We start from the raw sequence: 27,539 nt of genomic DNA, 5'->3' as shown, positions 1-27,539 counted from the left end.
AAGATGAGAAAATCCAAAGAAAACGTCGAATATGAGACGTCGTCTCAAATTTGAAACATTGATATCATATATGGGCTATAAGAAAGGATTTTGAATGACATTTTATCTATCAAAACTGCTGACTGAGTTCGTATGGAGTGGTAATTGTGAGATTCAAAACCTGAGGCCAGAGCCGCCAGTACAGTGACTGCCAAAACTAATTTCAAAAGCGCAGCAATTGAGATTTCCATTTTCTGATATTCTAAGATTATATGTTCCCAGAAATTCTGGGTAATAATCTCTTTAAATAACATTTGAATTTGCTCAGTTTGGTTAAAAATGATAAATGTTTAGAATCTGCTCAAGAACAGTAAAATATATTAAAATAATAAATGTATTTAATGTTTAGCACTTTTTCTTGTGGCCGACGAAATTATTTTCATTCCAAATTTACAGAACAAATCAATTTGACTACATAATTTGGTTACGATCGATATCTCAGTAATAAATTACTATCATGTTATTGACTAATTTAAGTCGATTATGAATTAATGTATATGCATTTTGTAATTTGCGTAATTGCATCGAGTACTTTACTCTAGCCGCGTATTTGTATAATTGTTCGATATACATAAAAAAAATTAAAAAAGCTTTTTGACCATTGATGTCGTGTTTCGAGTTTGCAGCATGATAACATGCAAGAGTATGTCTTCTATGAGACGAATCGATCCTACCGATATTCACAATAAAAAGTAATACTCTTAGCATAACAATAATATTTTTTCGTGGATAACCCAAATAAGAGACTCGTCTCACAAAATACGACCAAGCAAACAGATTTCGTGGTTATATAGTCATATCATCTAACCGGAAAGTAATATCCTTCAGGCTCGTGAACTCATCTATATTTATATACGGTTCATTTCACCCTACCTTGTGAGACACTGCTTCCATGAGGTGATCAAAGGTCCAGATTTACACACACATACACCTCATGAAGTGTTTAATCACCATGTAAAATCAATGGCTGAGATCGTGTGAGAGCACTGCCCCACAGGTAGCATCGACATTACCTTTATAGGTTACGTTCTGGCTGTGTGGTTGGCACGTGAGATATGTCCACCGGATAGAGTATGTGAGATACACGTGCGACTGAAGTTCATGCACAAATCCATGCAATTGGGATCTCCAAATTCACAGAATATAATGAAGGGATTCAGCTATGGCGGAGGATCCAATCCATTCTCTCTCCTCAAAGTATCTGCATTCCTATTCGTTTCACTCCTTTCCTTCTACTTCGGCAAGCAGTTCTCCGGTGGCTTCTATCAGCAGCTCGGGTTCTTCTCCTCTCAGCAATCTCAAACGCCGCAGTCTTCCTCGGTCGTCGGCCTCTCTCCTAATTTCAACAAAATCTTCGATCTTCATGAGCTCATAAATGAGACGAGTTTCCAGCAGCAACAGCAAGAGATTGTGCCAGCTCCTGCTCCAGCACCGCCGGTGCTGGAGAGAATGGGGGTGGTGGATGAAAGTGGAAATATGACGGTTGATTTTGATGTGGGCGAGTTTGATCCGAAGATGATGGAGAATTCGGAGAACGCGATTGAGACTGAGGGATCGGAAAGTGATGAAAAAGGGGATAACAAGGTTAGAGTCAGGGATCAGAAGTTTGAGATGTGTCCGCAGAGTATGACGGAGTACATACCTTGTCTGGACAACCAGGAGGCCATTAAAAAATCGAATTCGACGGATAAAGGGGAGAAATTTGAGCGGCATTGTCCTGAAAAGGGGAAGGAGTTGAATTGCTTGGTCCCTGCTCCTAATGGGTACAAAACTCCGATCCCATGGCCCAGAAGTCGTGACGAGGTAAACTTTTTCCTTTGCTCGAGTAAAACTATTTTAAAAAAATATCCTTTTACTCTTGTGATTCTGTAGTCAATCACCCGCGCGTGTTCAAGAGTTAATATTAAAATCTTTCTTTTCTTTCCGTCTTTGCTTTCGCTTTCAAGAAGTTGAATTCATTATTATCGTCACTAAGTTTGAGTTAAAATGTCGTCGCTTATTCTCTAATTGTAAGCTGGTCAAATTGGGTTCATTTCTTGCTGGACACTTGTGCTCAACACTAGTGTGGTGCGATCAGTCAACCATGGATCTACTTATATATAGAAAAGTGTCCTGATGGTTTCAATAGCCAATGTATCCTACGGCTCATGAATTACGTGAGAGCAGCTCAGAATGAACCTCAAATTGTTCTGATCTCAGGTTTGGTTGAAATATATGTTGGACTCTGTGTCTCGGCCTAGGATGACTTGAAAGCTATTGCACTGCCTTATTATGCAAGGGGGTTGCAAATGTGGATGGGTGTTGATGCTCGAGCAAAATAAGACAGTGATAATCATTAACATGGTAGTTATGTTCCCACTGTATTTCCCTGCAGGTGTGGTTTAGTAATGTTCCTCATGCTCGTTTGGCCGAGGACAAAGGAGGCCAGAATTGGATAACTATTGACCAGAACAAGTTCAAGTTTCCTGGAGGTGGTACGCAGTTCATTCATGGGGTAGATCAGTACTTGGATCAGATTGAAAAGGTGTTCATTCATTAATTTTAATAGCTGCCGACATTCTAATACAAGAATGGGTTGTATTTTAGAAGGATAAATGCAAAATGAGCTTTGGAACTTCGATCTTGTCTATATTTTTAGATGCTCCCTGAAATTGCATTTGGTCGACGTACTCGAGTTGCTCTGGACGTTGGTTGTGGTGTTGCGAGTTTCGGCGCTTATTTACTATCACGGAATGTTATCACCTTGTCTGTGGCCCCAAAAGATGTTCATGAGAATCAGATTCAATTTGCTCTTGAGCGTGGTGTGCCTGCGATGGTGGCAGCATTAGCAACTCGGCGTTTACTTTATCCAAGTCAAGCATTTGATTTGATACATTGTTCAAGGTGCAGAATCAACTGGACTCGAGATGGTAAAACTATTTTTATCTGAAACTTTATTCTGAGAACGAATTTTAATAAAACTCCTCCATTTAGTTTTAATTGTCAGGTGAAAAATTTTCACCTTTTTTTGTTGATATATTGCAACTGAAATTGTTAACTTGTTCATCTTATAGCGATACGGAATGTTAAGGGAATTTGTCCTTTTAGGTTTGAATTTCAGAAATCTTGGGCTGTGTTTTGCTCCATCGACCAAAGTTTAGTGGAATGCATGTAAAAAATTGGAGAAGCTATGCTATATATATTATCTTAAAACTCATAATTATGGACCTTGTTATACTTCAAGATCACGAATCACGCCACAATTAACAAGATCAAAATGAACCAATGAATCTTTCATGCACGTCAAGAAATGCACACGAGGATTACGTGGTTCGGCGATGAAACGCCTACGTCCACGGGAGAACACACCAAAACACTTGTATTGATCAAATCAGCAACCAAGAGTTACAAGTTACAAAAAAAACAATAGCCAAAGAATCGAATCACAAAATGGAAAACTCTTTTCTCTCCTTTTGTTCTCAATTCTCTCTTTTGGATGCTATCTCAGTTTTTTTCTTTCTTCTTTTTCTCTCGGATACCTCTCTGCTCTATATAGATATATTAGCATATACCTGTCTTCGTGAATTATCTCTCAACTGATTCCTCCCAAGTCTACTCCCGTCATCCAACTGAATACCCAAGCTTCTTGCTAACTGATTTCGGTTATGGCCACTAACCACCATTAGCTTTTCCTTGTTCATGTTTCAACGTCTACTAACATTGGGAGTCACCAGTATTCCAACAATCTCTACCTTGACTCCAAGGTTGGTGGTTCCCCTTCTTTTGTTCCCTTAATTCCAGGCTACTGCCTTTACCAAGTTCATGCAGTGCACGAACTTGCTTCTTGGCAGTGATTTTGTCATTATATCTGCTGGATTGTCTTTTGTATCAATCTTCTCCATTTGGATTTCTCCCTTAGATATAACATCCTTTACGAAATGCAGTCTTATATCGATGTGCTTGGATCTTTCATGGTACACTTGATGCTTAGACAGATGTATTGCGCTTTGATTGTCGCAATGTACCACAACCTTGTCTTGACTCACACCTAGTTCAGACACCATTCCTTTCAACCATAGTGCTTCCTTGATCCCTTCAGAAAGAGATATGTACTCAGACTCGGTTGTTGACAGAGCTACCACAGATTGTGTGTTAGCTTTCCAACTTACTGCTGTTCCATACATAGTGAATATGAATCCTGAAAGAGATTTTCTTGTATCTATGTTTCCAGCAAAGTCTGAGTCTACATACCCTACTATGGGATTTTCCACGCTGCATACTTTCTCAAACATTAATCCAATGTTTGCCGACCCTTTTAGATATTTGAACACTCCCTTTAGTGCATTCCAATGGTCCTCTCCTGGATTTGCCATGTATCTTGACATCACACTCATGCTGTAGGACAAATCCGGTCTGCTACAAACCATTCCATACATTACACTACCAACACCGCTGGCGTAAGGGATGTGTGTCATTGCCTTCACTTGTTCTTCGTTGGCAGGGGATTGTTCCTTGGACAGTTTCAGTGACTGAGAGAGTGGTATAGTTACTGGTTTGGCTTCATGCATGTTGAATCTTCTGAGGACTTTGTGAATGTATGAGTTTTGGCACAGAAACAGTTTGTTTCTTTTCCTGTCTCTTACAATTTCCATCCCTAGGATTCGCTTGGCTTCTCCTAAATGTTTCATGTCAAACTCTGAACTCAGAAGTTGTTTGACATCTTCCATATTAGCCTTACTTGTGCTGGCAACTAGCATATCATCTACGTACAACAGGAGATAAGTTTTAATCTCGTTTCCTTGCTTGTAGATGTACACACAGTTATCATATCTACATCTTCTGAAGTCATTGCTCAACATGAATTCATCAAATCTTTTATACCATTGCCTTGGACTTTGCTTAAGTCCATATAGCGATTTTGAGAGTAGGCAAACCTTTCCACTGGTGTCCTGAGTGTCATAACCTTCGGGTTGGTTCATGTAGATAATTTCTTCTAGTTCACCATGCAAGAAGGCCGTCTTAACATCAAGCTGTTCTAGTTCAAGATTTAATTGTACTGTTAATGCTAGTATCAATCTGATTGATGAATATTTAACCACAGGTGAGAAGATTTCGTTGAAATCTACTCCTTGTCGCTGTGAGAAGCCTTTTGCAACTAGGCGTGCTTTGTATCTTGTTCCTTCTTCACCAGGCACACCTTGCTTGACTTTATATATCCATTTGCATCCAACCACTCGTTGATTCTTGGGTCTGTCCACTAACTTCCAGGTTTTGTTTATGTATAGAGATGTCATCTCCTCATTCATGGCCTTCTTCCACCTTTCCCTGTCTTTTCCTGAAACAGCTTCTTTATATGAACTCGGTTCATCATATTCCAGCTGTTCAGCTACAGCTAATGCATAGTGGACTATGTCGGCTTGACCAAACTTATCAGGGGGCCTGATTTCCCTTCTTTGTCTATCCCTTGCCAGCTTGTAGGATCTCAAATCATGTTCAGTCTGAGAAACTTGATCGTCTTGATCCAAGTCTTGGTCATGCTTTGTCTCATTTTCACAGGTTGTGGTGTCTTTTGGTGGCTCCACCTCAACTTGTATTCCATCTGTTCTCAGTTCATTTTGTCCCGTACTTGTAGTTGTCATCTTGTATCCCATTTTGGACTCATCAAAGGTTATGTCTCTTGTATAGAAACACTTGGTACCGGTGCTTTCTAGATTCCAGACTTTATAGCCTTTTACTCCCTCGGGATAGCCAATAAAAATGCACCTTCTAGCCCTTGGTTCCAACTTGTCTTGTTTGACATGTGCATAGGCTAAACAGCCAAAAACTCTCAGTTTTGAATAATCTGCTGGTCTTTTGTTCCAGAGCTCCATTGGGGTTTTAAAATCAATGGCACTAGAAGGACATCTATTTATCAAGTAACAGGCAGTAGTAATGGCTTCTCCCCAAAAGGCCTTTGAAAGTCCAGCATATAGCATCATGCATCTTACTCTTTCAAGAAGTGTACGATTCATTCTTTCAGCCAAGCCATTTTGTTGAGGGGTGCCAGGTACTGTGAGGTGCCTTGTAATCCCCTTTGATTTGCACAGATCTTTGAACTGTTGAGACATAAATTCCAAACCATTGTCTGTTCTGAGATATTTCAGCTTCAGGTCAAGTTTGTTTTCAGTTAAAATGAGCCACTCTCTGAACTTGGTTAGTGCTTCGTCTTTGGTTTTGAGCACAAATACCCAAACCCTTCTTGAGAAATCATCAATAATGGACATAAAATACCTTCCTCCGGCATGTGTTGGGTTTCTAGAGGGCCCCCATAAATCCGAGTGCACATAGTCAAAAATTCTGGTTGTGTTATGAGTTCCCCTTTTGAAACTTACTCTTTTAGCCTTCCCAAGGATACAAGATTCACACTGGTCTAGATTGAGAGTTTGGTCACCACAGAGTAAGTTTTGTTTGGATAGATGAGTTAGACCTTGCTCACTGACATGTCCTAGCCTGAGATGCCACAAGCTTGTTGCATCATTTTTGGTTTGTGCCACTGCGGACTTTCCTATCACTGTGGTACCTTGCAGTATATATAGAGAGTTTCTTTTATGTCCTTTCATGACCACTAATGATCCCTTGTGGATTGTGAGCCTGCCATTACCAGATTTGAAACTATAACCATTTGAGTCAAGTGTCCCTAATGAGATTAAATTTCTTTTGAGATCAGGGACAAATCTCACTTCAGTAAGCAATCTCTGCATTCCATCATGCATCTTAAGTCTTATGGTACCAATGCCTCTCACTTTACATGATATATCATTTCCCAAAAGTACCAGGCCTTCTTCTGTTTCATTAAATGTCTCAAACCAGGATCTGGTAGGGCACATGTGGAATGAACACCCTGAATCAAGAATCCAGTCACTGCAAAGACTCTGATCTGTGACTGCTAGTACTTCGGCTGAATCATAACCATCACTAACCACTGCAGCTTCATCTGCTTGTTTTGACTTCTCTTGCCAATGCATCTTCTTTTCAGGGCAATTCCGTTTGATGTGCCCTTCTTTATGACATTGAAAACATCTATATCTAAATTTACTTTTGGATCTTGATTGTTTTCTTTGATTTCTTGGAGACCTCTTATCAGTTCTTCCACGTATTGTGAGGCTTTCACCTTGCATGTGTCCATTGGATTGGATCTTCCTTTGTAATTCCTTGGATTGCACGGCTGATTGAACTTCTTCAAGGGAGATTGTTTGTTCTCTGCCATATAACATGGCATCCCGAAGATTTTCATATGAATTGGGGAGGGAGTTTAACAATATCAGTGCTTTATCTTCATCCTCCAATTTCACATCTATATTCTCAAGATCATCCAAGATCTTGATAAATTCATCTATTTGTGTTGCAACCTTTTTATCTTCTGTGATCTTGAATGAATATAGGCGTTGCTTCATGAACAGTCTGTTTGCAAGAGATTTCGTCATGTATAAGTGTTCCAACTTGTTCCACATGGCTGCTGCAGAGGATTCTTTTGAGACTTCCCTGAGTGGTTTATCACCGAGGCATAGGATGATAGCACTTTGTGCTTTGGCAAGAATTTGTGTCTTTTCTTTTGAATCTTCTGGAGTTGTATCTTCCCCATTCAGTGCTTCTATCAGTCCTTGTTGGATTAGTATGGCTTTCATCTTGATTCTCCACAGTCCGAAGTCATTACTCCCAGAGAACTTCTCGATATCAAATCTCATCGAACTCATCTTCTTGACCTTTGTGATTATGGCTTCGATCCTTTCCGTTTTCCCACAGACGGCGCCACTTGTTATACTTCAAGATCACGAATCACGCCACAATTAACAAGATCAAAATGAACCAATGAATCTTTCATGCACGTCAAGAAATGCACACGAGGATTACGTGGTTCGGCGATGAAACGCCTACGTCCACGGGAGAACACACCAAAACACTTGTATTGATCAAATCAGCAACCAAGAGTTACAAGTTACAAGAAAAACAATAGCCAAAGAATCGAATCACAAAATGGAAAACTCTTTTCTCTCCTTTTGTTCTCAATTCTCTCTTTTGGATGCTATCTCAGTTTTTTTCTTTCTTCTTTTTCTCTCGGATACCTCTCTGCTCTATATAGATATATTAGCATATACCTGTCTTCGTGAATTATCTCTCAACTGATTCCTCCCAAGTCTACTCCCGTCATCCAACTGAATACCCAAGCTTCTTGCTAACTGATTTCGGTTATGGCCACTAACCACCATTAGCTTTTCTTTGTTCATGTTTCAACGTCTACTAACATTGGGAGTCACCAGTATTCCAACAGACCTTTTATGACTAAAATCTAGCACTTCTTTTCTAGAAAACCCACTATCATATCGCTATGTTGTTTAAATGATGCAATTTTGTTTGCTTGTTTGAATGTTTATAACTCAACCAAGCTGACACAAAAAATGGACTCGTCATTGATTGTATGCCAAGTTTGACATTGTGTGAGGAATATCAGTGATGAAAATTTAAAATCCTGCTTTATAATTTTATCAATGCTTACTCTAGATGAGGAAAAGATTTTGTGTTGGAGATTCTTGTTGCTACACCATTATTTGATGTGGAGTTTAAGATCCTTGTTGCCAAAATTTTACTCTGACTTTGGTAACATATGGAATTTTGCACACACTAATATTAATTCTTGCCATATGCAAACTATGTTTTCTTGGTCTAAAAAAATCTCATATGTTTCAGGGATTATTTTAACTCATGCTTGTGCTTCTGTTTCCTAATTGTTGCTGCATAGATGGGATTCGGCTTCTTGAAGTCAATAGGATGCTCCGAGCAGGGGGATATTTTGTTTGGGCAACGCGGCCTGTTTATAAGCATGAAGCAGTCCTTGAAGAACAATGGGAAGGTAGATTACTTGAAAGTCGGTGTGAATTAAAACCATGCTTCATACCATCAGTTACTTGTTCCCCAGTAGTGGACTTTTGTTCATAAGAGTAATTATTCGGTGTCTACAGATATGGTTAACCTTACTAAACGTATTTGTTGGACACTTATGAAGAAGGAGGGATACATTGCAATATGGCAGAAGCCCTTGAACAACAGTTGCTATTTAAGCCGTGAGAAAGGATCCCAGCCTCCATTGTGTATACGTGATGATGATCCTGATAATGTTTGGTAGGATTCCCAACTCTTTGGTTCTCTTTTATGTAAAGTAGCTATTGAGTACGCCTGCTACACCTGCTTTGCTACCAGTAAATGTAATTTATTACTGGATTGGTGTTGTGTTTCTGTTTTATTGCAATCCATTCAGAGCATGTAAGGGTGAAGAATTGTAACATGTATTGGCAGATAATGATCCAAACGAGTGGATGAGTGCAAAACTAAGTGTCGAGCGTGAAATTTGTTATGAGATGACGATCGCACTTGTGCTAAGTAGTTTTCGGAAGAAAATAATAGACCAAATGTAAAACAAATGCATGGGAGAGGAATGTCTTTTCATGAAGCGGGCTCATTTACTAGTGGAGAGAGATGTTAAAACAGAATGAAACTTGGCTCACGCGTTGCATTGCCTTATGTTTTATGATGTGATTAACGATAATCAATGGGCTGTATGGAGTGCTCTGTCTTCTCATAATTTACCATTCCTAATTTACTTCAGGTACGTAGCTTCGAAAGTATGCATAACACCTTTGCCAGAGGAACGATATGGCTCAAATGTTACAATCTGGCCAGAACGGTTGCAGAATCCTCCAGATAGGCTTCAGAGCATACAAATCGATGCTTTCATATCAAAGAAAATGCATTTCAGCACGGAATCAAAATATTGGAAAGAAATAATCGACGGTTATATACGTTATTTACATTGGAGTAAGATAAAATTTCGAAATGTCTTGGACATGAGAGCAGGCTTTGGAGGGTAACTCTACATACACAGACTTCTAATTCCATTTTACTTTTCTGTTTGATATTTATCAGTAAACTATGAAGGAGCACTTTCTGGTAGTATCCTTGGTGCTCATCAGTACAGTTTTCTTGACCAACTAAAAAGCTCTTCCACTGGCAGGTTTGCAGCGGCACTGATTGAGAATCATCTGGACTGTTGGGTGCTCAATATTGTCCCTGTCAATGGACCTAATACATTGCCTGTCATATACGACCGTGGTCTTATAGGAGTTATGCACGACTGGTTCGGATTCTTCATGCTTACTTTCTCAATAACAATGACCCGTGGGCAAAGCAAGAGTTGCATAGCATTTTTAAAATAAGATGCTTCTGTTATCAAATTATATGATAACTTGCATATTTTCATTGAAACAGTGATAAAATAAAATTAACTTATAATGATCTTTTATCCTATCGATTTACATTCTCTTAGATTCTTGTTATATAGTAAAAACAGATGATAATACAATATTTTGCAGGTGTGAGCCACTGGACACATACCCAAGAACCTACGACTTAATCCATGCTGCTGAACTTTTATCAACTGAACGAAAAAGGTACGAGTGGCATCACAGACCACTGTTATATCTTACATATTATCGAACATAATCGAAGGAGAATACTAATAGATGATAAATCACTTGCTACGATACATAATAGAATTAGAAATACAGTGAATCAAGTTAAGTTTGGTAAGTTGGCCTAAGATATACACCCCAGATTTAAATTTTTTTATTATTATGTTTCTTACACTCCCCTTGAAGCATGTGAATCATTCCCAGCTTGTTCAGAGAGGACTCAAATCCTGTTTTGATGATGCCTTAGGACATCAATCTCTTGAGAGTTGTGGGAGCATGTGATAGGACTAGACCCGTTGACCGGTTGCCATCACGAACTACCACATAGGCCATGAATGCCATATTTCCACATTTGTTTAAAATTATTCGCATGCTGGCATGCTGTACTCGTATATTTGATTCATTTCCTCAACTCAGATGCAATCTCTCCATCATCATGCTTGAAATGGACAGAATTTTGCGGCCTGGTGGACGTGTTTATATCCGTGACATACTTGCTGTGATGGATGAACTTCAAGCAATTGCAAAGGCTTTGGGTTGGCGTGTAGCAATGAGGGAAACTTCCCAGGGCCCTCACTCCAGTTATAGAATCTTAGTGTGTGAGAAGCACTTTTTACAATCGTAAAACCACTGAGGTATGGATTTCAAATTGCATTTTCCTATACCTTTTTGAAAAAACCAGACGGTAAAAACATACGAGGGAGAGGGAGTAGGCCAAATCTCCCTGGTACAAACACACAATCACAACAAATTCCATGTTGGTTGAAATATGTTTCTCAGAGTGATATGGAACAGATGATGCTTGATAATCTGTTTTATTTGCTTTTACTTTTTCATTTTTTAAAAAGGCTCCATAAACAAAAATTTCGAGATAAACTAAAACTACTCTTGGATTTATATAAATCAAACGGATAAATTGATACGCAAGACGGAATTGGGATGAAAGTTGGTGTAAGTATCATGAAACAAGAATGAAGACATATTAAAGATGGAAATCAAGATCATATTCATTTTGTCGAAAAATCCATGTAAAAATAAAAAATTTGAAAATGAAAAAAAAAGTTTCTCTAAACTTTATAAACCTTATTTGGGCTTCTATTGATTTAAAATTTTGTCTCATTATTCGTAAATATACATTTTTCAAAATTATTAAGAATTATAGCAACATAAACAGATTGGAGATGATTTTTTATAAGCCATGGTAGGCTGAGGTTTTTCCAACCAGCCAAATGATGGTCGGCCTATCCCGCCATGTTCGATGGTGTACTAAAATACAGCTTACCCATTTTTACATCTCTACTAGTATCTTAGAATTTCACAACTAATATTCCTATTTTTTTCAAAGAATTATATGTAAAGTACTATCAAATAATAAATAAAATAGGCGTGAGTTCCATTAATAGTTTGTGAAAACTATCCTTTTCTTATCGTTCTCTTACAAATATTTTAAATTTATTAATAAATTGAAAACTTTTCACCAATTAATATAGAAATTCATTTGTGTACGAAATGAAAGCAACATGAGGCCATTAGCATGAGACGCCCCTGAAAACATAATAGATATTGTATTTATACACTGTATTTTAGAAATAGAAATTTTCTCATTTTGAATACAAAATAACAATCATATAAAAACATTTTGAATACAAAATAACAATCATATAAAAAGATCAAAAAGTGATGCAGTTCAAAGTAAATCCAATGCCAAGAAACGGTAAAAGGAGAGCATAAATGCTAATTCAACATTCTCTTATATCAAGAATCATGCCTCTCTCGTTTCTTCGATCATGATTCACAACCAAAAGAATTGCATGTATATATGTCATGATTTTTCTTTGATGTTGGAGTCATTATCAAAAAGAAACCATAGCAAGTGCATGCCATAAGAACATGGTTTTACCTCCCATGAAATGAATTCGGGGACAGTTATTCACCATCCATTCTGGCAATCGTATGGTTGTAAGCAAAAGATATGCTCAGCCATCAGAACCTGTTGGATCCATTTTACTCTCGGATCTTGGCCTCCATTTAACTTGTTGCCTTTGACTGGTTGATGCATGAGCAGGTCCATTTTTTTCCCCTCCGTTTTCCAACTTCAACCTTTGAAACTGTTTCTCTATTTGCAAGGGCCTTGGTGTTTGTTTCGGGTGCTGGTTGGGTCCACTTCTGACATGATTTTGAACAGGGACTCTTGCTGCTGATTGTGGGATGACTGGATTAGGAGTACGCATTCTAGTCATCAACTGTAATACATGTGGCCCCACAAGAAATGAAACAAGAGTCGCTTGATTTTGATTGGGTGCGTAGAGCATTTCCTGAGTTGCCTGAATTGCTTCTAATATCTTTGTTAACTGGTTGCTGCTAACTGTCCGAGCTGTATTTGCTGGTTGTTCAAAGGGATCTTCAACCTGACCACCACCAACAATATCAAGCAAGGTGAGTGCGATTAAATTCTGTATGTTGAACTGGCAATAACAGGTCCATGGACCGTAGTATGTGGGCCCCTTTGATAGACATATGCAGGGTAAACAAAAATGCACCTTACTGGTTAAAAAGTTAACACAAGAATTATTGAATGACACAACACACACAAAATGAGTGAGAGAGAGAGTGGGAGAGATTACAAATAATGCAAAGGTTTTTGGTAACCATCTCATGTTGCTGTCGATGAGCTCTAATTGTCCAGAATGTGGGCTAGTGCCATGCGTAGAAGCTCTTGAGCAAATGTCAAAAAACTGAAGGTGAAGACATAGAATCCAAGTCAATGTAACTGGAATAACTTTTACGTGTAACTACTGAGAGAAGCTTTTCAGTATGTCCACAAAATTTTTGAAATATAATTTGGAAGTTAAACCGATAGAGATGATGCTTTAGAAAAATATATATCTAAAAGAATAACCTTTGCAAGGAAGGAAATGAAAAGCTCTGACAATGAGCTTCGATTAATCAATCTTGACTTATCTGACTTAAGTCTGTTAATGTTCAAGGCACAAACATCTTCTATTCTTTTTTCTGCAGCAGCCCTCACGCCTGCAGGAAAAAGTAGCTAGACCATGAATTAAAAAATCTCCCAAGTGTGCATATTCTGATAGCTTTGAATAATACAATCAACGCTGTCATAGATTTATTTAGAAGTATTCACATATTTTGCATCGATAATTCTTCCATTTCAGGATACCACGTAGTAAATTCTTCAAAGTATTGACATTTGGCATTGAAATGAGTTCTCCAAAGATATGAAGTCATCTTAATTTCTTTCTTTAATCAGATCAGAGTGCATTGTCTTCCATTAAACTCTCAGACAACACAAAAACAAAGGAAGAAAAAATTAGTGATGCTACAACAAGAAATATGCAAATATTCCAGAAAAACCATCTGTGCATGATGTTGCAAATTTTAGAACAAAAGTTCGATCTTACCAGTAAGGTCGTCGACCATATTTTCTGGATATATTTCTCTAAGTGGAGGCAATATTGCAGGTACCACAGTCTGCAAGATATTAGGAGGATGAACCAGAGAAACAAAAGCATATGGTTTAAAAAATATAATTTGGAACAACAAAAATAACTAGCCGAAGTATATTGCTTGTAAAGAGAGTCATGAAAAGGTTGAATCTTACAGAAACTCTTAATTGAAGATCGAATACAATTTATGATCAGAAAAAAATTCCATGAGCTTTTCCACAATAATTTGATTTGAGATCAAGATTTTTCTATGAAGCTTTTCTTATGTTTCTATTTACTTTAATAAGTTTGAATTCATGTCAGCAATAGATGTCATATATTGGCCCAAAAATCCCAGAAAAAGCTTTCTTTTAACCATTTTTGAATGACATTATTCAGTCCAAAATTACCTGCAAATGGAAAATTATAAGCAGGCTGAGAGAATACGAGTTCAAAGTACCCGATTTTGAATCATTAATGCGATGAGCTTTGGCCCATTCCTTGACCTACACAAAGAGATTACTTTTAATATTGTATCATGGTTTTCCAGAGCATGTTTGCCACTACAACACAGAAACTTGCCAGTAAAACCAGATCACGGAAGCGTCCATCAATCTCGTTGACCCAGAATAAAAGTTTTGACTTCATTTGACCACTTAAGTTGTTAATTGAGATGTCACAGGAGATGTTGCAGCTTCCCACAAATTTCAGTATGGGTACCCTAGCATTAGAGATAAATCGCAACCTCTGATATCCACCTGAAAGCAAATTAAGTGATGGATCAAAGAGGTACAATGATTTTTGCCCATTTTAAGTCCTTGCTCTAACAAATTTTTTTAAGTCACACCTCCGGGAATCTTCTTGGTTAGGCTTATTGTCATAAGAACACAACTAGGATCCCGCAAATTTTCGGTTTTTCTATTCTTAAAACATAATTGTATTGAGATGTACAAGTTTGCATTGCCTGCTTTGAATTTCTTTGGTTCATAGTCAATAACTTCAAAAGAATTGCTCTTCTTACTGCCATCACCAACCACTTAAACTTCTAGTCATAGATATCATCGTGCATCAAATGGAAGGAAGCAGATAAATTGAGAAAACCGGAGAAAAGAAAATTTCATAACAAGGAGGAAAAGATTCAAGTTTGTCATTTTGTAATATAAAATGACACGCTGAGAATCTTATTATGTTGCATTAACAAATGACCAGGATGCAACACATAGTCAAAAGCATAATACTCAAGGACAGTGACAGATTAGCTTTTTTCATCAGTAGCCGATTACCCCTCTTCCTCAAGGCTTTAAGCACATCTTCCAAAATAATTTGCTTTTGCTTTTTTCCCATGGATGAAATATAAGAACCATTTTGCAATTCTATGGATATATCCAAATCTCCCCATCTTGTGAAGAGATTAGACACAAAAGATCCAAATGGTTCCACAGTTGCCCCTGCTGTGGCAAAATTGAACATAAACTGTGAGATGTGTCGCTAACCTACATATTTCCAAAGTTTCCAAAAGATCATAGAAAAAAGACGATAAATTTAAGTTTGATTATTCAACTATCAAATAAAACTTTTTCAAGTTGATGACTTGGGGAGCGGAAGCATCTATCTCGTCTTCAAAATAGGCATACTTGTACTATATTGACAAAGTTCTGTATCTGCTCGCGCTTATAAATAATCATTCGTCAATAACATTTTCTACTTGTACACATCAAATGCGTACAAACTACTCTAGCATATCATATATAAAGTTATAGAAATGAAAGATTATATGCTGACCATATTGTCTAACAAGTTGATACAAGGAACCTAACATTATTTTATGAGCTCATAAATTGTTTGGTATAGTCCATGACTGCAGGATGAAGGAAGTAACTGACATTATCTGCTCCCAGGAAAGATGTAAATTAATTGTAGAAAAGACAATTTTGATTCCAAAAACAAGCATATTCTAAGATAATTAAATAAAAAAGCAATGGATATTGGAAAAATAAATCAAGTATGTTGAATTTGCTGCTTGATAAAATTCTTGAAAATAATTATATCCCTACATGAATATTCTGATAAAACTAAATGGAATTGAGAAAGATGGTCCATACAAAGGTTTTATTCACAAGGGGTTGGGAAGTGTCCATGCCATAGCATGTTTGACACAAGACGTGTCTTCAAATTTTACATGCAACAAAGCAATTGACTTAATAACAACTAGGATGACCACGTGGGTCCATGTCCCAAGTCCAACACCACACCTAACATAGACCAATATTCCCAGGCTTGAGGTATAACATGCAAGGCTTAAGTGCTTGGCTTCTTTGTTATCTCTTTCACACAGTGTATGCCTACCATTAAACTTCAAATGGTTGGGTAACAATAACCATTAAGAAGCATATGTCAAAGCATCAAATACCTCTTAGACATTCTATGGGTTCAACTACAGCTCGAAGCTCATTAATAATCTGAAATCTGACAGACCAATCCTGTCCCGAGGGATTGATCATGCGAAGAATATCCCTAAGAGTATGCTCCAACAAGTTAAACCCATTCATTCTGAGGATGCTTCAGATTGACAACATGTTAAACTTTCAGCCTAGAAAAAGAGATCCTGAGGTTGGAAAATTGGCTGAATCAGGGACAAGAATAATAGCAATATCACAAATAAAACACTAGAAACAAAATGAATCTAATAACAAGAATTTTAAGAAAATGGAAACAAAGCCGAAAGCACAAAAGCTCAAACCAACAAAGTAGAATATTTAAATCAAAAAGAAACATAATACTTTTATACCAAGAAATGCATCGCAAAAATTTAAATCCAAGATTATAGCTAATATTGTAGGCAACTGTAGACACAATGAATTCCCTTACATCACTTAATCAGGGATTAATTTCAACTCAGTTTACACTTTACATTGTCTATCATTCTTCATCCGTCAAAAAAGACCCATCAAATCAACGGAAGCAGATCCCATTTTCATTTAATGTTATAAAAACACTTCTTGTAGCCGTTTAATCAAACACCATGAGTTTCATTACAAATTTTCCCTCGATTCATTCATGCAACAATGCAAGATGACATAACCAGTCATTCCCCACGATAGAACATTCAATCAGGCGTAATCCACAAACAAAACATATAAATCGCAAGCACAAAACCGACGCTATCGATAAGATAACACTCCAACACATCATTTAGAAAGAATCCCAAAAACCCCAACCTGCCAAAGTTGGGAAATTCATCGAAGGATTCACGGAGAAGGCATTGCTCGAGAACAAGGGTTTTTTTGTGAGTGTATACGGTGAACTGTTTTATATGTAAAATTTACAGCAAAAGAGAGCTTTTAAATTTCAACTTTTGAGTCGAGAATGAGTACGGCGTCAAAGTTTCCAATGATTGATGCACACGTGTCTTCAACCAGAAATGATGATTCTTTTCATTTAATACATATATTTATTAGACGGATCAATCCGGATCCACTTCAACGTTGAATCGGATTTTATAAATTTATTTTAAATATGAGTTGAGTGTGTTTTCTGATCGTTTTCACCCACTTTTGTTCCAATCTGTACGACAGTTTTCCCTTCTCCCGTCACTCCACGTTCGTCCACTTCCTTCCACGTCGGGCCGTGGCATGTTTAGCCCAAATAGATGGGCCATTACCCAACTTGTAGTAATTTAGCCAAAGTCTTGGGAGCCCAGGAGATACAGCCCAAACAGAGAAAAAGCCCAAGTAAAAATACAGTGGTCCAATGAAGAAACGTGATAGCAGTTCGCTGCCACGGCCCGACGTGGAAGGAAGTGGACGAACGTGGAGTGACGGGGGAAGGGAAAACTGTCGTACAGATTGGAACAAAAGTGGGTGAAGACGATCAGAAAACACACTCAACAACTACACACAAAAAATCTACAGTAAAAGCTCTGCAGAATTCTATCATCAATTGCACGCTCATTTTTCATTTTTCAGTATTTTAGTTTCTTCATATTTCGCATATTCCTCCGACTTTCTTGTGATAATGTCGATCAAATTCATGGCAACGTAATTAAATTTGATGGTGTTAATGGATTCCTTCTATAATTTTGTCATATTCCTTATTTCGTGTTTACGTTTTTGAGCCATTTCGAAGGAGCTATAACTTACGGCCGAATCGAGACCCGCAACGCTTGGTAAAAGAAGTCAGATTATTTTCACAAATTTGGCACGAACACGTGCCTGGCACGCCCGCAAATTTTCGTGACAAACAAGTTGGCACGCCCAGTGGGACCAAATGCCTCCAAAGCGTACTGAGAAGAATGAAGGAATTCCTCCATCACATGGAAAAAATCATCGTTCACGGGAGGAAGAAACTGTTGCAGAAGGAAGAACGGTTGAAAGGCTTGTACACCAGTTCGAGGAAGAAACTATGAAAGAAAGAATTGCTATTTCTGGTGGTGACGGGTCTTCGCTGAACTTTATGTTGGCTATGGAGAAAAATATCCGCTGTGATTTCAAGGAAATGACCCAAACTTTCTCTACTGTTATGATGGAATTTGTGGCAGAAATGAAGGAATGGAGGAAGTCTGTAAGAGGAGAGGCTGTTACACCAGAAAATGCTGAACTCCAAGAAACTGACGTTAAATTGCTAAAAGATCAAGGCCAAGGATCAGGAACTTCTCGAGCAGGTGAAAATCGCCGCTTGGGGGAAACACGAATCCCAGAATCTGCCAGGGGAGGGAGATACACTCCTCCGCACAAGAGGGATGAGGAATTGGGATTGAAGTTCCAAAACTGCAACAATGGCAAACAAATGGCTGGTAACGTGTTCTCTGTGACGTCTCCCAACTTACATCCAGGGATGTATGGTGATGAGGGAATGCGTGGATATTCAGTGCCAGGTTCGGGAAATAACACTCGGGGGGCAAATTATTCCCCGCACCCATTGCGAAAAACTCCAGTCTTGGACTCCGAGACTGTACATGATGTTATTCAAGAGTTGTATGGCCCGGGAGTGAGGCCAATCAACCGACCAGAGTTTCATAAGCTATGCCCCGATGTTGTTGATCGTGAAATTCCTTACCCACGAGGATATCACATTCCAGACTTTACTTTGTACTCGGGGGAAGACTGTCAATCTAGCGTGGAACATGTGGCGATGCTTACAATACAGTGTGGGGAACTAGCAAATTTGGATAATTTTTCCAAATACGAGTTACGTTTGTTTCCCAATTCATTGACTAGTACTGCTTTTACTTGGTATGTCACACTGCCTCGGAAAATGATGTTTGAGGTAAAGGAGAACAAGACAGAAGTTTTTCATGGAAAAGGTCGCTGTCACAGTGGAGATGATATGTATTATAGTGGGAGGAATATGAGGTACAGTGGGGGATCCATGGCCAAAAGGCCGGAGAACCAGCACCTCGGAAAGGTTTCGTTTCTTGGGTCAATGAATGGAGAGGGAAGGAGTGACCGACAGTCATTCCAGAAGCTAATACAGAGGCCACCACCTCTAGACACCGATAATAGATATGAAAGAAAATCTCATTTTGTTATTCCTCCCAGAGAATCCCCAATGGTGTATGGAAATGGGTGGAGCATCCAAAGTTCCCAAAACCGCTTTCTCGGATCCAAAAACGACGTTTATTGAGAGAAAAAGCTGTTGAGCGCAGATCTAAGGTGGAGGAATCACTCAGAGAAAAGAAAAAATTTGGGAGGAAGGCTAGTGAAGATAAAGAAGAGGAAGATGATGACATATTATCAGAAGAAGACAGTGAACAGGTAAAGAAGGCTACTTTCAAGGTGGGGCAGATCCTCGTTTCATTTGAGTGTGCCACTGGCTCGTTAATGTTGCCAGAGGAATTCAAACGCAAAAGGATGTGTGAATCCGAGGTGTTCGCTGGAAATCAAAATGGTACACAACCTGTTCAGACTGATATTTTGAATGAAAGCGTTGGTGTTTTTGTCGATGAAGAGAAAAGAGTATTGATGAAGCGACCCACAAATGAAATGACTCAGCATATCAAGCCACTCTATATTGTAGCGCATGTGAATGGAAAGTCGTTGTCTAGAGTGTTAATAGATAATGAGCCTGCTGTGAATATTTTGCCGTACAGAATTCTTCAGAAATTGGGGAAGAAGGTGGAGGATTTGATTCCCACCGAAGTTTCCGTGGCGGCTTTTACTGGGGAGTCTACAAAAACTTTGGGAGTATTGCCAGCAAATATCACTGTAGGCTCCCGATCTTCGTTGTCAGCCTTTTTTGTGGTAAATTCCAGTGCTAGTTTCCACGCTTTGTTAGGAAGAGATTGGATTCACACCAATCATTGTGTATCATCATCCATGCACCAGTTATTGTTGATGTGGAAAGGGGATGAAGTGGAAGTGGTACAGGCTGATTCACAGCCGTATCAATCTAATTCCAACGCAGTTGAGGCTAGATATTATGATGGAGCCTTCGGACCTATCAGAATTCGTGACTACAAGGTGAGTGGGCAGCAAGGAGCAGTCTACATGGACACCAAGAAAGTAAGGGAAGCAGTTGAAAAAATTCTCAAACCCACTGCCATGGTCTCTCCTAGACCAATGGTTCGACCCATTATCGAGGTGGTCGATGATTAAGTTCACTAAAGAAGAAAGGGAAGTGGCTGCAACTTCCGAATGAAAAGCCACATTGCAGCAGCTGGTGAGTGAAGTACAATCTCAGGAATTATGGGACATTGACGGAACTGAAGTAATATTTGAAGATAAATTTGATAACAGTGAGGAAACAGAGTTACAGTCGGAAGACATAATCTTAGATCCGGCTCGAATGGAAGATCGACAGCCGGAGACAGACGGTTCATGAAGCGGGGTGTGAGGAAGTCCGGTACAGAGTAGGCTAGATGGCCACTTTGTTTGAATTTGTCATATTGGCTCTTAAGAGTTTCTGTAAATATGTGAGGAATAGGCTTTTAAGCCATTCCTTGCTGAAGTTGTTTGTAAATAATGATGGAGCATTGTGAATAAATAAAATGATTGCTCATGGAATTCACTGTAGTTGATGTATTTTGAGAGGAATGTTTGTTATGTTAGTTGGCCAAATTGGTGACAAAGCAAAGTTCATTTAGTGCAGATCTTGAAACTTCATTGAGCTTTATTTCGAAAAATGTGGTTTGGCCGTTCATTGAGAATATGTGTTGATTTGTGTTGGTTTACGTCGTTATGAGATGTTCACTTTTTAGAAAAATTTTGGCAGAGTTTCCCTTGTAAATGTAGTATGCCAAAAGTGTGAATACCTGCAAACAAACCCCAAGCAATGGATATCCAAACAACATTATATTCCAACAGCAAAGTCGAGTTTCTAGTCATTCATCAACATTCAAGAAGAAAAAAGAACAAGCCAAATCATGGCAAACAAGTGTAACATGTCAAGAAACACTATATTAGTGTTCCAGAAATTCCACAAAATACTAAAACATAAACCAAGATTGCCATAAAGATGAGACGGAGTCTTCAAGAGAAATCAAGTTGACGTAGCTCTTCCCATTTGGACAAGCACTCGGCTCGGGTCTGCTCAGCAGCCTTCAAGGTATCTTCCCATTGTTGATAGGCCTGCTTCTGATTTATCAAATCATCGCCCAAGCATTGGATGTCGGTCTTGAGTCTATCAGAGGAAGCTTTTAGACCCTCACTTTCGTGTAGAAGGGCTACCATGTCGACTTTGTGTTGAGCGAGTTCCATCTCTAATTTTTTCACCAGTCCTTCCTTCACATCGAACTCAGCATTTTTCTGATGTAAAGTGGACATGGCGGTCAGCGAGCATGCCATCCAACTTCTCTTTTGTTCCCTGAAATTCTGCACCTGAATCAATGTCTCGAAAAAGTGAGGCTTGAATCCTGAAAAGCTGAAAACATTGAAGGCATATTATCTAAGATATCATGCAGTGGTGTTGCAAGGTATTTCTCATAAAAATCTCACTCAGACATATGCACAAACACCTTGAGTGCAATATGAAATGTGACATATTCTACAATATTTTTATGATGGAGGATTGAGAAAAATGGTGAAATATACTTACCTTGAGATAGTATGGCTTGATGGGAATGATGTTGATGATGGCAATTTTCAGAAACTTGGTTGATATGGGATATGGGATCTCCGTGAGGGGTTGATTAGTTTTCTCAAAGTGAAAGAGGATCGGTTGTGAGAAGCAATGAAGAATTGGATGATTTTGGGGGAAGAAGGCAAGGAAGAAATCTAGGAGGAATGGTGCTGTAAACCACACTGCTATCTTTCTTTTTCTCCTCATCTGCCTCCTCATCCTATATATCGTTTTAGCACTTGGGCCCAACTTTTAAATGAGCTAATACATTGGAATTATTACACACATAGCCAAATTGGCCCATGGGCCAAATTGGCTACGGGGGGCAATTGTTTAGCCCAAATAGATGGGCCATTACCCAACTTGTAGTAATTTAGCCAAAGTCTTGGGAGCCCAGGAGATACAGCCCAAACAGAGAAAAAGCCCAAGTAAAAATACAGTGGCCCAATGAAGAAACGTGATAGCAGTTCGCTGCCACGGCCCGACGTGGAAGGAAGTGGACGAACGTGGAGTGACGGAGGAAGGGAAAACTGTCGTACAGATTGGAACAAAAGTGGGTGAAGACGATCAGAAAACACACTCAACAACTACACACAAAAAATCTACAGTAAAAGCTCTGCAGAATTCTATCATCAATTGCACGCTCATTTTTCATTTTCCAGTATTTTAGTTTCTTCATATTTCGAATATTCATCCGACTTTCTTGTGATAATGTCGATCAAATTCATGGCAACGTAATTAAATTTGATGTTGTTAATGGATTCCTTCTATAATTTTGTCATATTCCTTATTTCGTGTTTACGTTTTTGAGCCATTTCGAAGGAGCTATAACTTACGGCCGAATCGAGACCCGCAACGCTTGGTAAAAGAAGTCAGATTATTTTCACAAATTTGGCACGAACACGTGCCTGGCACGCCCGCAAATTTTCGTGACAAACAATGAGCATGATTAACTCGTCTCATAAATAAATATATATGAATCGTTTAAAAAAAAATCTAATCATTTAAATTAGATTTATAACTATTTTAAGTTGGATCGGGTAAAATGGTTGGAAAAAAGATTTGATTTTTTCTAGGATCCAATCCAGTTCAGATTTAGTTCAATATTAGTTTCAGACTTTCAGTATTGGTTTTAAAATGGGTCTACACTCTCAGTCCAATAAGTTCAATTCGGTTCAATCTATTATCTTACAAGTTGGTGTAGTTTCATTTCTCATCTTTACTTTAAAATTTATTTATTTTATATTTATAATTAGATTAAATAATTGAATATATAAATTTTAGCAAAAACTTGCGTGAGACGGTCTCACATGTCGTATTTTGTGAGGCGATCCCACGGATCGTATTTTGTGAAACAGATTTCTTATTTGGTTCATCCATGAAAAATATTATTTTTTATGCTAATAATATTACTTTTTATTGTGAATATCAGTATGGTTGACTCGTCTCACAAATAAAGATTCGTGAGATCATATCATAATAGACATATTTATAATTTTTTGATTAAAAATAAATTATTTTAGTTCTAATTATACTGTTTATTTTTAAATTGAAAAGAAATATAAAGGAGTACATTATGAAATATATTAAAAACTTAAAATTATTAAAAATTCTAGATTTTTAGATATATTAAAAACGTTCGTGCCCAAAAAATCTTGAAAAATTGAAATGTATATTTTTTATTATAAAAATTTTATTCAGTTAAAGATACTGTTTATTTTTAAACTAAAAAGAATTATAAAAGGGCCATGTTGCGAATTAGTAAAAAAAAAAATTGATGGAATATTATAATATTTTTTGGAAAATACGCTCGAATTTCTAAATTATAATATATATATATATATATCATGCAATCAACTAATTAGTTGAACATGATTATATAATTTAAACAACAGAAAGACAAATATAAATACCAATACAACCGGTAACTAGAACAAGGTAAAAGCTTAATTTGTTATACAACCAAATCGAAACAAGTATCTTAAAACTTACAACATAAATAAATCGAAATAAAAATCTTTGAGTATTCGTTCAATTCTCGCCCAACCATACCCTGAACCACCAGCCTCGTCCAACCCGAGATTTGTCTCGTCGAATGAGGTGCCCAAGATAAAACGAAAGACGTGAGTGACAAATCGCTCAGTACGTAAATATGAGTATACAAATCAATATGTGCATACAAATGACGTGAACTTGGTAACTGGGTAAATGTATAACCTCATGCTCAATCTAGGCGTCGTAAGTGAGCAGTACCATCTGGAGTCTAATCCGTTGGTTAGCTCACAGAATCACATCGAGATCGTGAATAGTAGGTATCCTTGACATTGTAGTCTCTGTCTCTGTCACGATGGCTCTCAGTGTCTGATCATATATCATAAACAGGGGCGGATTTAGTGTAGGGCGAACGGGGGCCACGGCCCCCCCAAAAAAATTTAAAAAAATTTTTTAGCGACGGTTGTGACGGAAACCGTCGCAAAATGCGCGACGGTTTTATCAACAACCGTCGCTATATGGCGGCCACGGCCCCCCCAAATATTTAAAAAAAAATTTTTAGCGACGGTTATACAGAAACTGTCGCGATTTAGCGACGGTTTTACAAAAACCGTCGCAAATTCCGCGACGGTTTATTATATGGCGACGGTTTTAGAGAAAACCGTCGCAAAGGTGGCCCCCCCAATGCCAAAATCCTAGATCCGTCATAAACATGTAATGTTGAACGACCTTGGAATGAGATGCATGCTCAACATGATATATGCACATCCATCATATGTATAACAGTAAAAATGCACATCATGATAGATAAAAATGCAACACGTAAGAGTACATACTCGATGGCTATCTCGATCTTTATTTACGTACCTATATAACTGGTATAGTAATCCCTAAGCTCCAATCCTAGCACATAGTCAATACACTAGGATCACCAACTAATCAAACTAAGAATCAACACTAACTATAAGTAAGGTTACAAAGCTATAACTACCGAGTTATACATGCTGGAAAGTATAACTTTGCACTTTGATGTCAAAAGCCTTGTCGCTCAAGCCTAGCTTCGTTGCGACTTCTGTGGCGCCTTGCTACTTTTCGGGTCTCGATAATATGGGTAGAAATCACTCAAATATATACTGGAAAGAAAGATTCCTTTTACCTCTTTCTTATGCTGGAAAGTGAATCCCAAATAACAACATCCATGGACTGTGTCAGAAACTGTAATGATACGAAGCAAAGTCAATCGTACTTTCCTGCTAAGTGTGCGAGCAGAGATTTGCTGAACCTGGATGATAGATATCACAATCATAGCCTTTCAATAGTTCCATTCAGCAATGCTGCCTCATGTTAAACTCAGTTAGAGTGAACAAATACATCAAAATATTGTGGTCTGAGTAGATATGAAATCTCCTACCATATAAATAATGGTGTCAAATCTTCAAAGCAAAGACTATGGTGGCTAGTTCCAAATCGTGCATTGAATAATTCTCCTGGTGAGATTTAAGTTGCTGGAGTCATAGGCGGTGACATGACCATTCTAGGTCAACACACACGCTAAACCCTACAAAGGGGCATGCGTAGACAATGAATCCTCCAAACACAAACAGTAAAGGCAAGACAGGCATTGTAGTCAAATGTCGTCGTAGTTCTCAGAAATTTTTTTTCATACTCTATTGACAATTCAAATAAAGCACTCTTCCTTGTCAATCGAGTCAACGGTCTGACTATTTGAGAGAAACCATTAATAAACTCTCGGTAGTAACCATCCAAGCCCAAAGAACTTTGAATTTCTGAAGATGTCTTCAGACGCAACCATTTCAAGATAGTGTCAGTCTTGTTGTGATCAACAGAAACCCCTTCCTTTGAAATGAAAAGACCAAGGAACACAACTCGGTCAACCTAAATGCAACAACAAAATTCTATGGGACTATTTCAAATTTACAAAACTTTGGGATTAAATTTTTGAGTTTCGAGAATTTTAAGGTTTAATGAGGCCAAGGCGAAAATTTTATGGGAAAAAAATGCAAATTTCGAGGAGTTATAAGGCCAAAATTATAATCTTCGAGGATTTTAAGGACCCAATTGCAAATTTTGAAATTTTGAGGATTAAATTCGAATTTTTGAGGAACACTTGGGTAAAATCAGTAATTTTCGAGGTTATGAGAATTGATCTTGGGCTTAATAATCTTAAGATTATTGAACTTTATGTTACGAGCAACCTATAAAATGGGATTAGGAACGCCAAGAACTTATGGGTAATTGTTGAATTTTCGAGATTTAGGACAAGTTCGGATAATATTTGAGGAAAGTAAAAAAAAAAAAATTTAGTTTACAAATTTTAAAAAAATAAAAATAAAAAATTGGGGGAACTAGTTCAGAAGTAAGTGAGAATCGAATGGTTTAAAGGATATGAATTTTCGATAGTTTAAGCTTGAAGGGATAATTAGAATCTTGAAATATCTGGGTTATAATGTTATAAGAAAAGTTAATCAAGGATATTGTAGGATAAATCAATCTTGGACATGAAAATTTAAATGTTAGTGAAATAATGTTGTGACAAATTAAGAATTTAAAGTAATGACAATTTAAGATGAAGTTGATCTGTTAGTTAAGTTATAATAGTAGACATTGAGTTAACAAAATTTTGGGAAATTAAGTTTGATGTATCATAATTTTTAATCGTGATCTTAAGAGTTAAAATTATATCTTTGTTGGGTTAAATTTTTCTAGAAAGTCGGGTATGATGGATGGGTAGGTTACTTGATAGACGCATGTAAGAAGCGAGTTAGATACCATATTTTGAAGAATTTTTAGAAGTCATTAAGAAACTTGAGAATAAGTAATCATGTGTGTTGAAATTATGTTGTCAAAAAATAATTGGGTTGAGTAAGTTTGAATTTCAAATTTATGAGATATGTGTTACACGAAAAATATTGGGTAAAAAAAAAATATGAATTAGTGGTGTTCAAAATAAGTTATCAATGAATGAATATTAAGATTTTTATCGAGTAAGAAATCTAAAACCTTGATATGGAAATTCTAGAATTCTATGAGTTATAAGTAAAGTTGATTTATTAAAGTTAGTCCAACATTAATAGGGGATAACTTAATAAGTTTTATACGCTATAAGTAATTAAGTATTGAGGATACGTAAATATGCGACATTCGCTTCAATGAAGAAAGTTCAAGGTCTTAGGCCTCAACTATACTATAATCGGAAAAAAAAAAATTAGTTAATTTAAGTATATAATTGATACTAGAATGATTTTATTATCAAGGTAGAAGATCGATGTTATACATTTTGGGTTTTATAAATTAACGCTACGTACTCGAAGTTTAGATTTGCAACAGTTTAATATTTGGGATGCACACTTAAATAATTAAGTCACGTAAGTTTGGTGACGTAAGGCAAAATTCGATTCAAGAATCTTAGGTTAATATTTATATGGGGTTGAGGTAAGGTTTAACTTCTAAGTGTAATACCAAGGATAGAAGTCGATCAGTAAATTTTGGTGCTAAAATTTCTTAGGTC

The 27,539-nt window shown here is 37.5% G+C and overlaps 3 protein-coding genes across 8 annotated transcripts; 1 reads left to right on the top strand and 2 right to left on the bottom strand.

Moving 5' to 3' along the window:
- Window positions 1-1,120: 1,120 nt before the first annotated feature.
- On the top strand, window positions 1,121-12,108 carry LOC140824253 (probable methyltransferase PMT11). Its single transcript, XM_073185851.1, has 9 exons — window positions 1,121-1,842; window positions 2,414-2,563; window positions 2,678-2,948; window positions 8,795-8,905; window positions 9,015-9,174; window positions 9,659-9,916; window positions 10,064-10,186; window positions 10,422-10,499; window positions 10,938-12,108. The coding sequence occupies exons 1-9, from the start codon at window positions 1,141-1,143 to the stop codon at window positions 11,143-11,145; spliced, it is 2,061 nt and encodes a 686-aa protein (XP_073041952.1). The 5' UTR covers window positions 1,121-1,140; the 3' UTR covers window positions 11,146-12,108.
- Window positions 12,109-12,230: 122 nt separating this feature from the next.
- On the bottom strand, window positions 12,231-17,327 carry LOC140824262 (protein HESO1-like). Of its 6 annotated transcripts, none has more exons than XM_073185858.1 (9): window positions 17,182-17,327; window positions 16,374-16,568; window positions 15,247-15,414; window positions 14,546-14,721; window positions 14,374-14,469; window positions 13,940-14,009; window positions 13,420-13,550; window positions 13,145-13,255; window positions 12,231-12,928 (listed from the first exon to the last, which is right to left on the bottom strand). In XM_073185858.1, the coding sequence occupies exons 2-9, from the start codon at window positions 16,510-16,512 to the stop codon at window positions 12,497-12,499; spliced, it is 1,323 nt and encodes a 440-aa protein (XP_073041959.1). In that variant the 5' UTR covers window positions 16,513-16,568; window positions 17,182-17,327; the 3' UTR covers window positions 12,231-12,496. The 6 variants fall into 6 exon arrangements, with proteins under 6 accessions (XP_073041959.1, XP_073041968.1, XP_073041964.1 ...); XM_073185867.1 differs by having other exon boundaries at window positions 15,247-15,411; XM_073185863.1 differs by having other exon boundaries at window positions 16,374-16,586; window positions 17,182-17,283.
- A 4,054-nt stretch (window positions 17,328-21,381) lies between these two features.
- LOC140810681 (uncharacterized) lies at window positions 21,382-22,363 on the bottom strand. The gene is made up of 2 exons (XM_073168554.1): window positions 21,995-22,363; window positions 21,382-21,777 (listed from the first exon to the last, which is right to left on the bottom strand). Exons 1-2 carry the CDS (start codon window positions 22,235-22,237, stop codon window positions 21,430-21,432), a joined length of 591 nt encoding a protein of 196 aa, XP_073024655.1. The 5' UTR covers window positions 22,238-22,363; the 3' UTR covers window positions 21,382-21,429.
- Between the last annotated feature and the right edge of the window lie 5,176 nt (window positions 22,364-27,539).

Source organism: Primulina eburnea, chromosome 1 (genome assembly GCF_022965805.1).
Source record: "Primulina eburnea isolate SZY01 chromosome 1, ASM2296580v1, whole genome shotgun sequence".
NCBI lineage: Eukaryota > Viridiplantae > Streptophyta > Magnoliopsida > Lamiales > Gesneriaceae > Primulina > Primulina eburnea.
The sequence above is the reverse complement of the archived record's forward strand: the minus strand, read 5'-3'. Positions and strand labels throughout refer to the sequence as shown.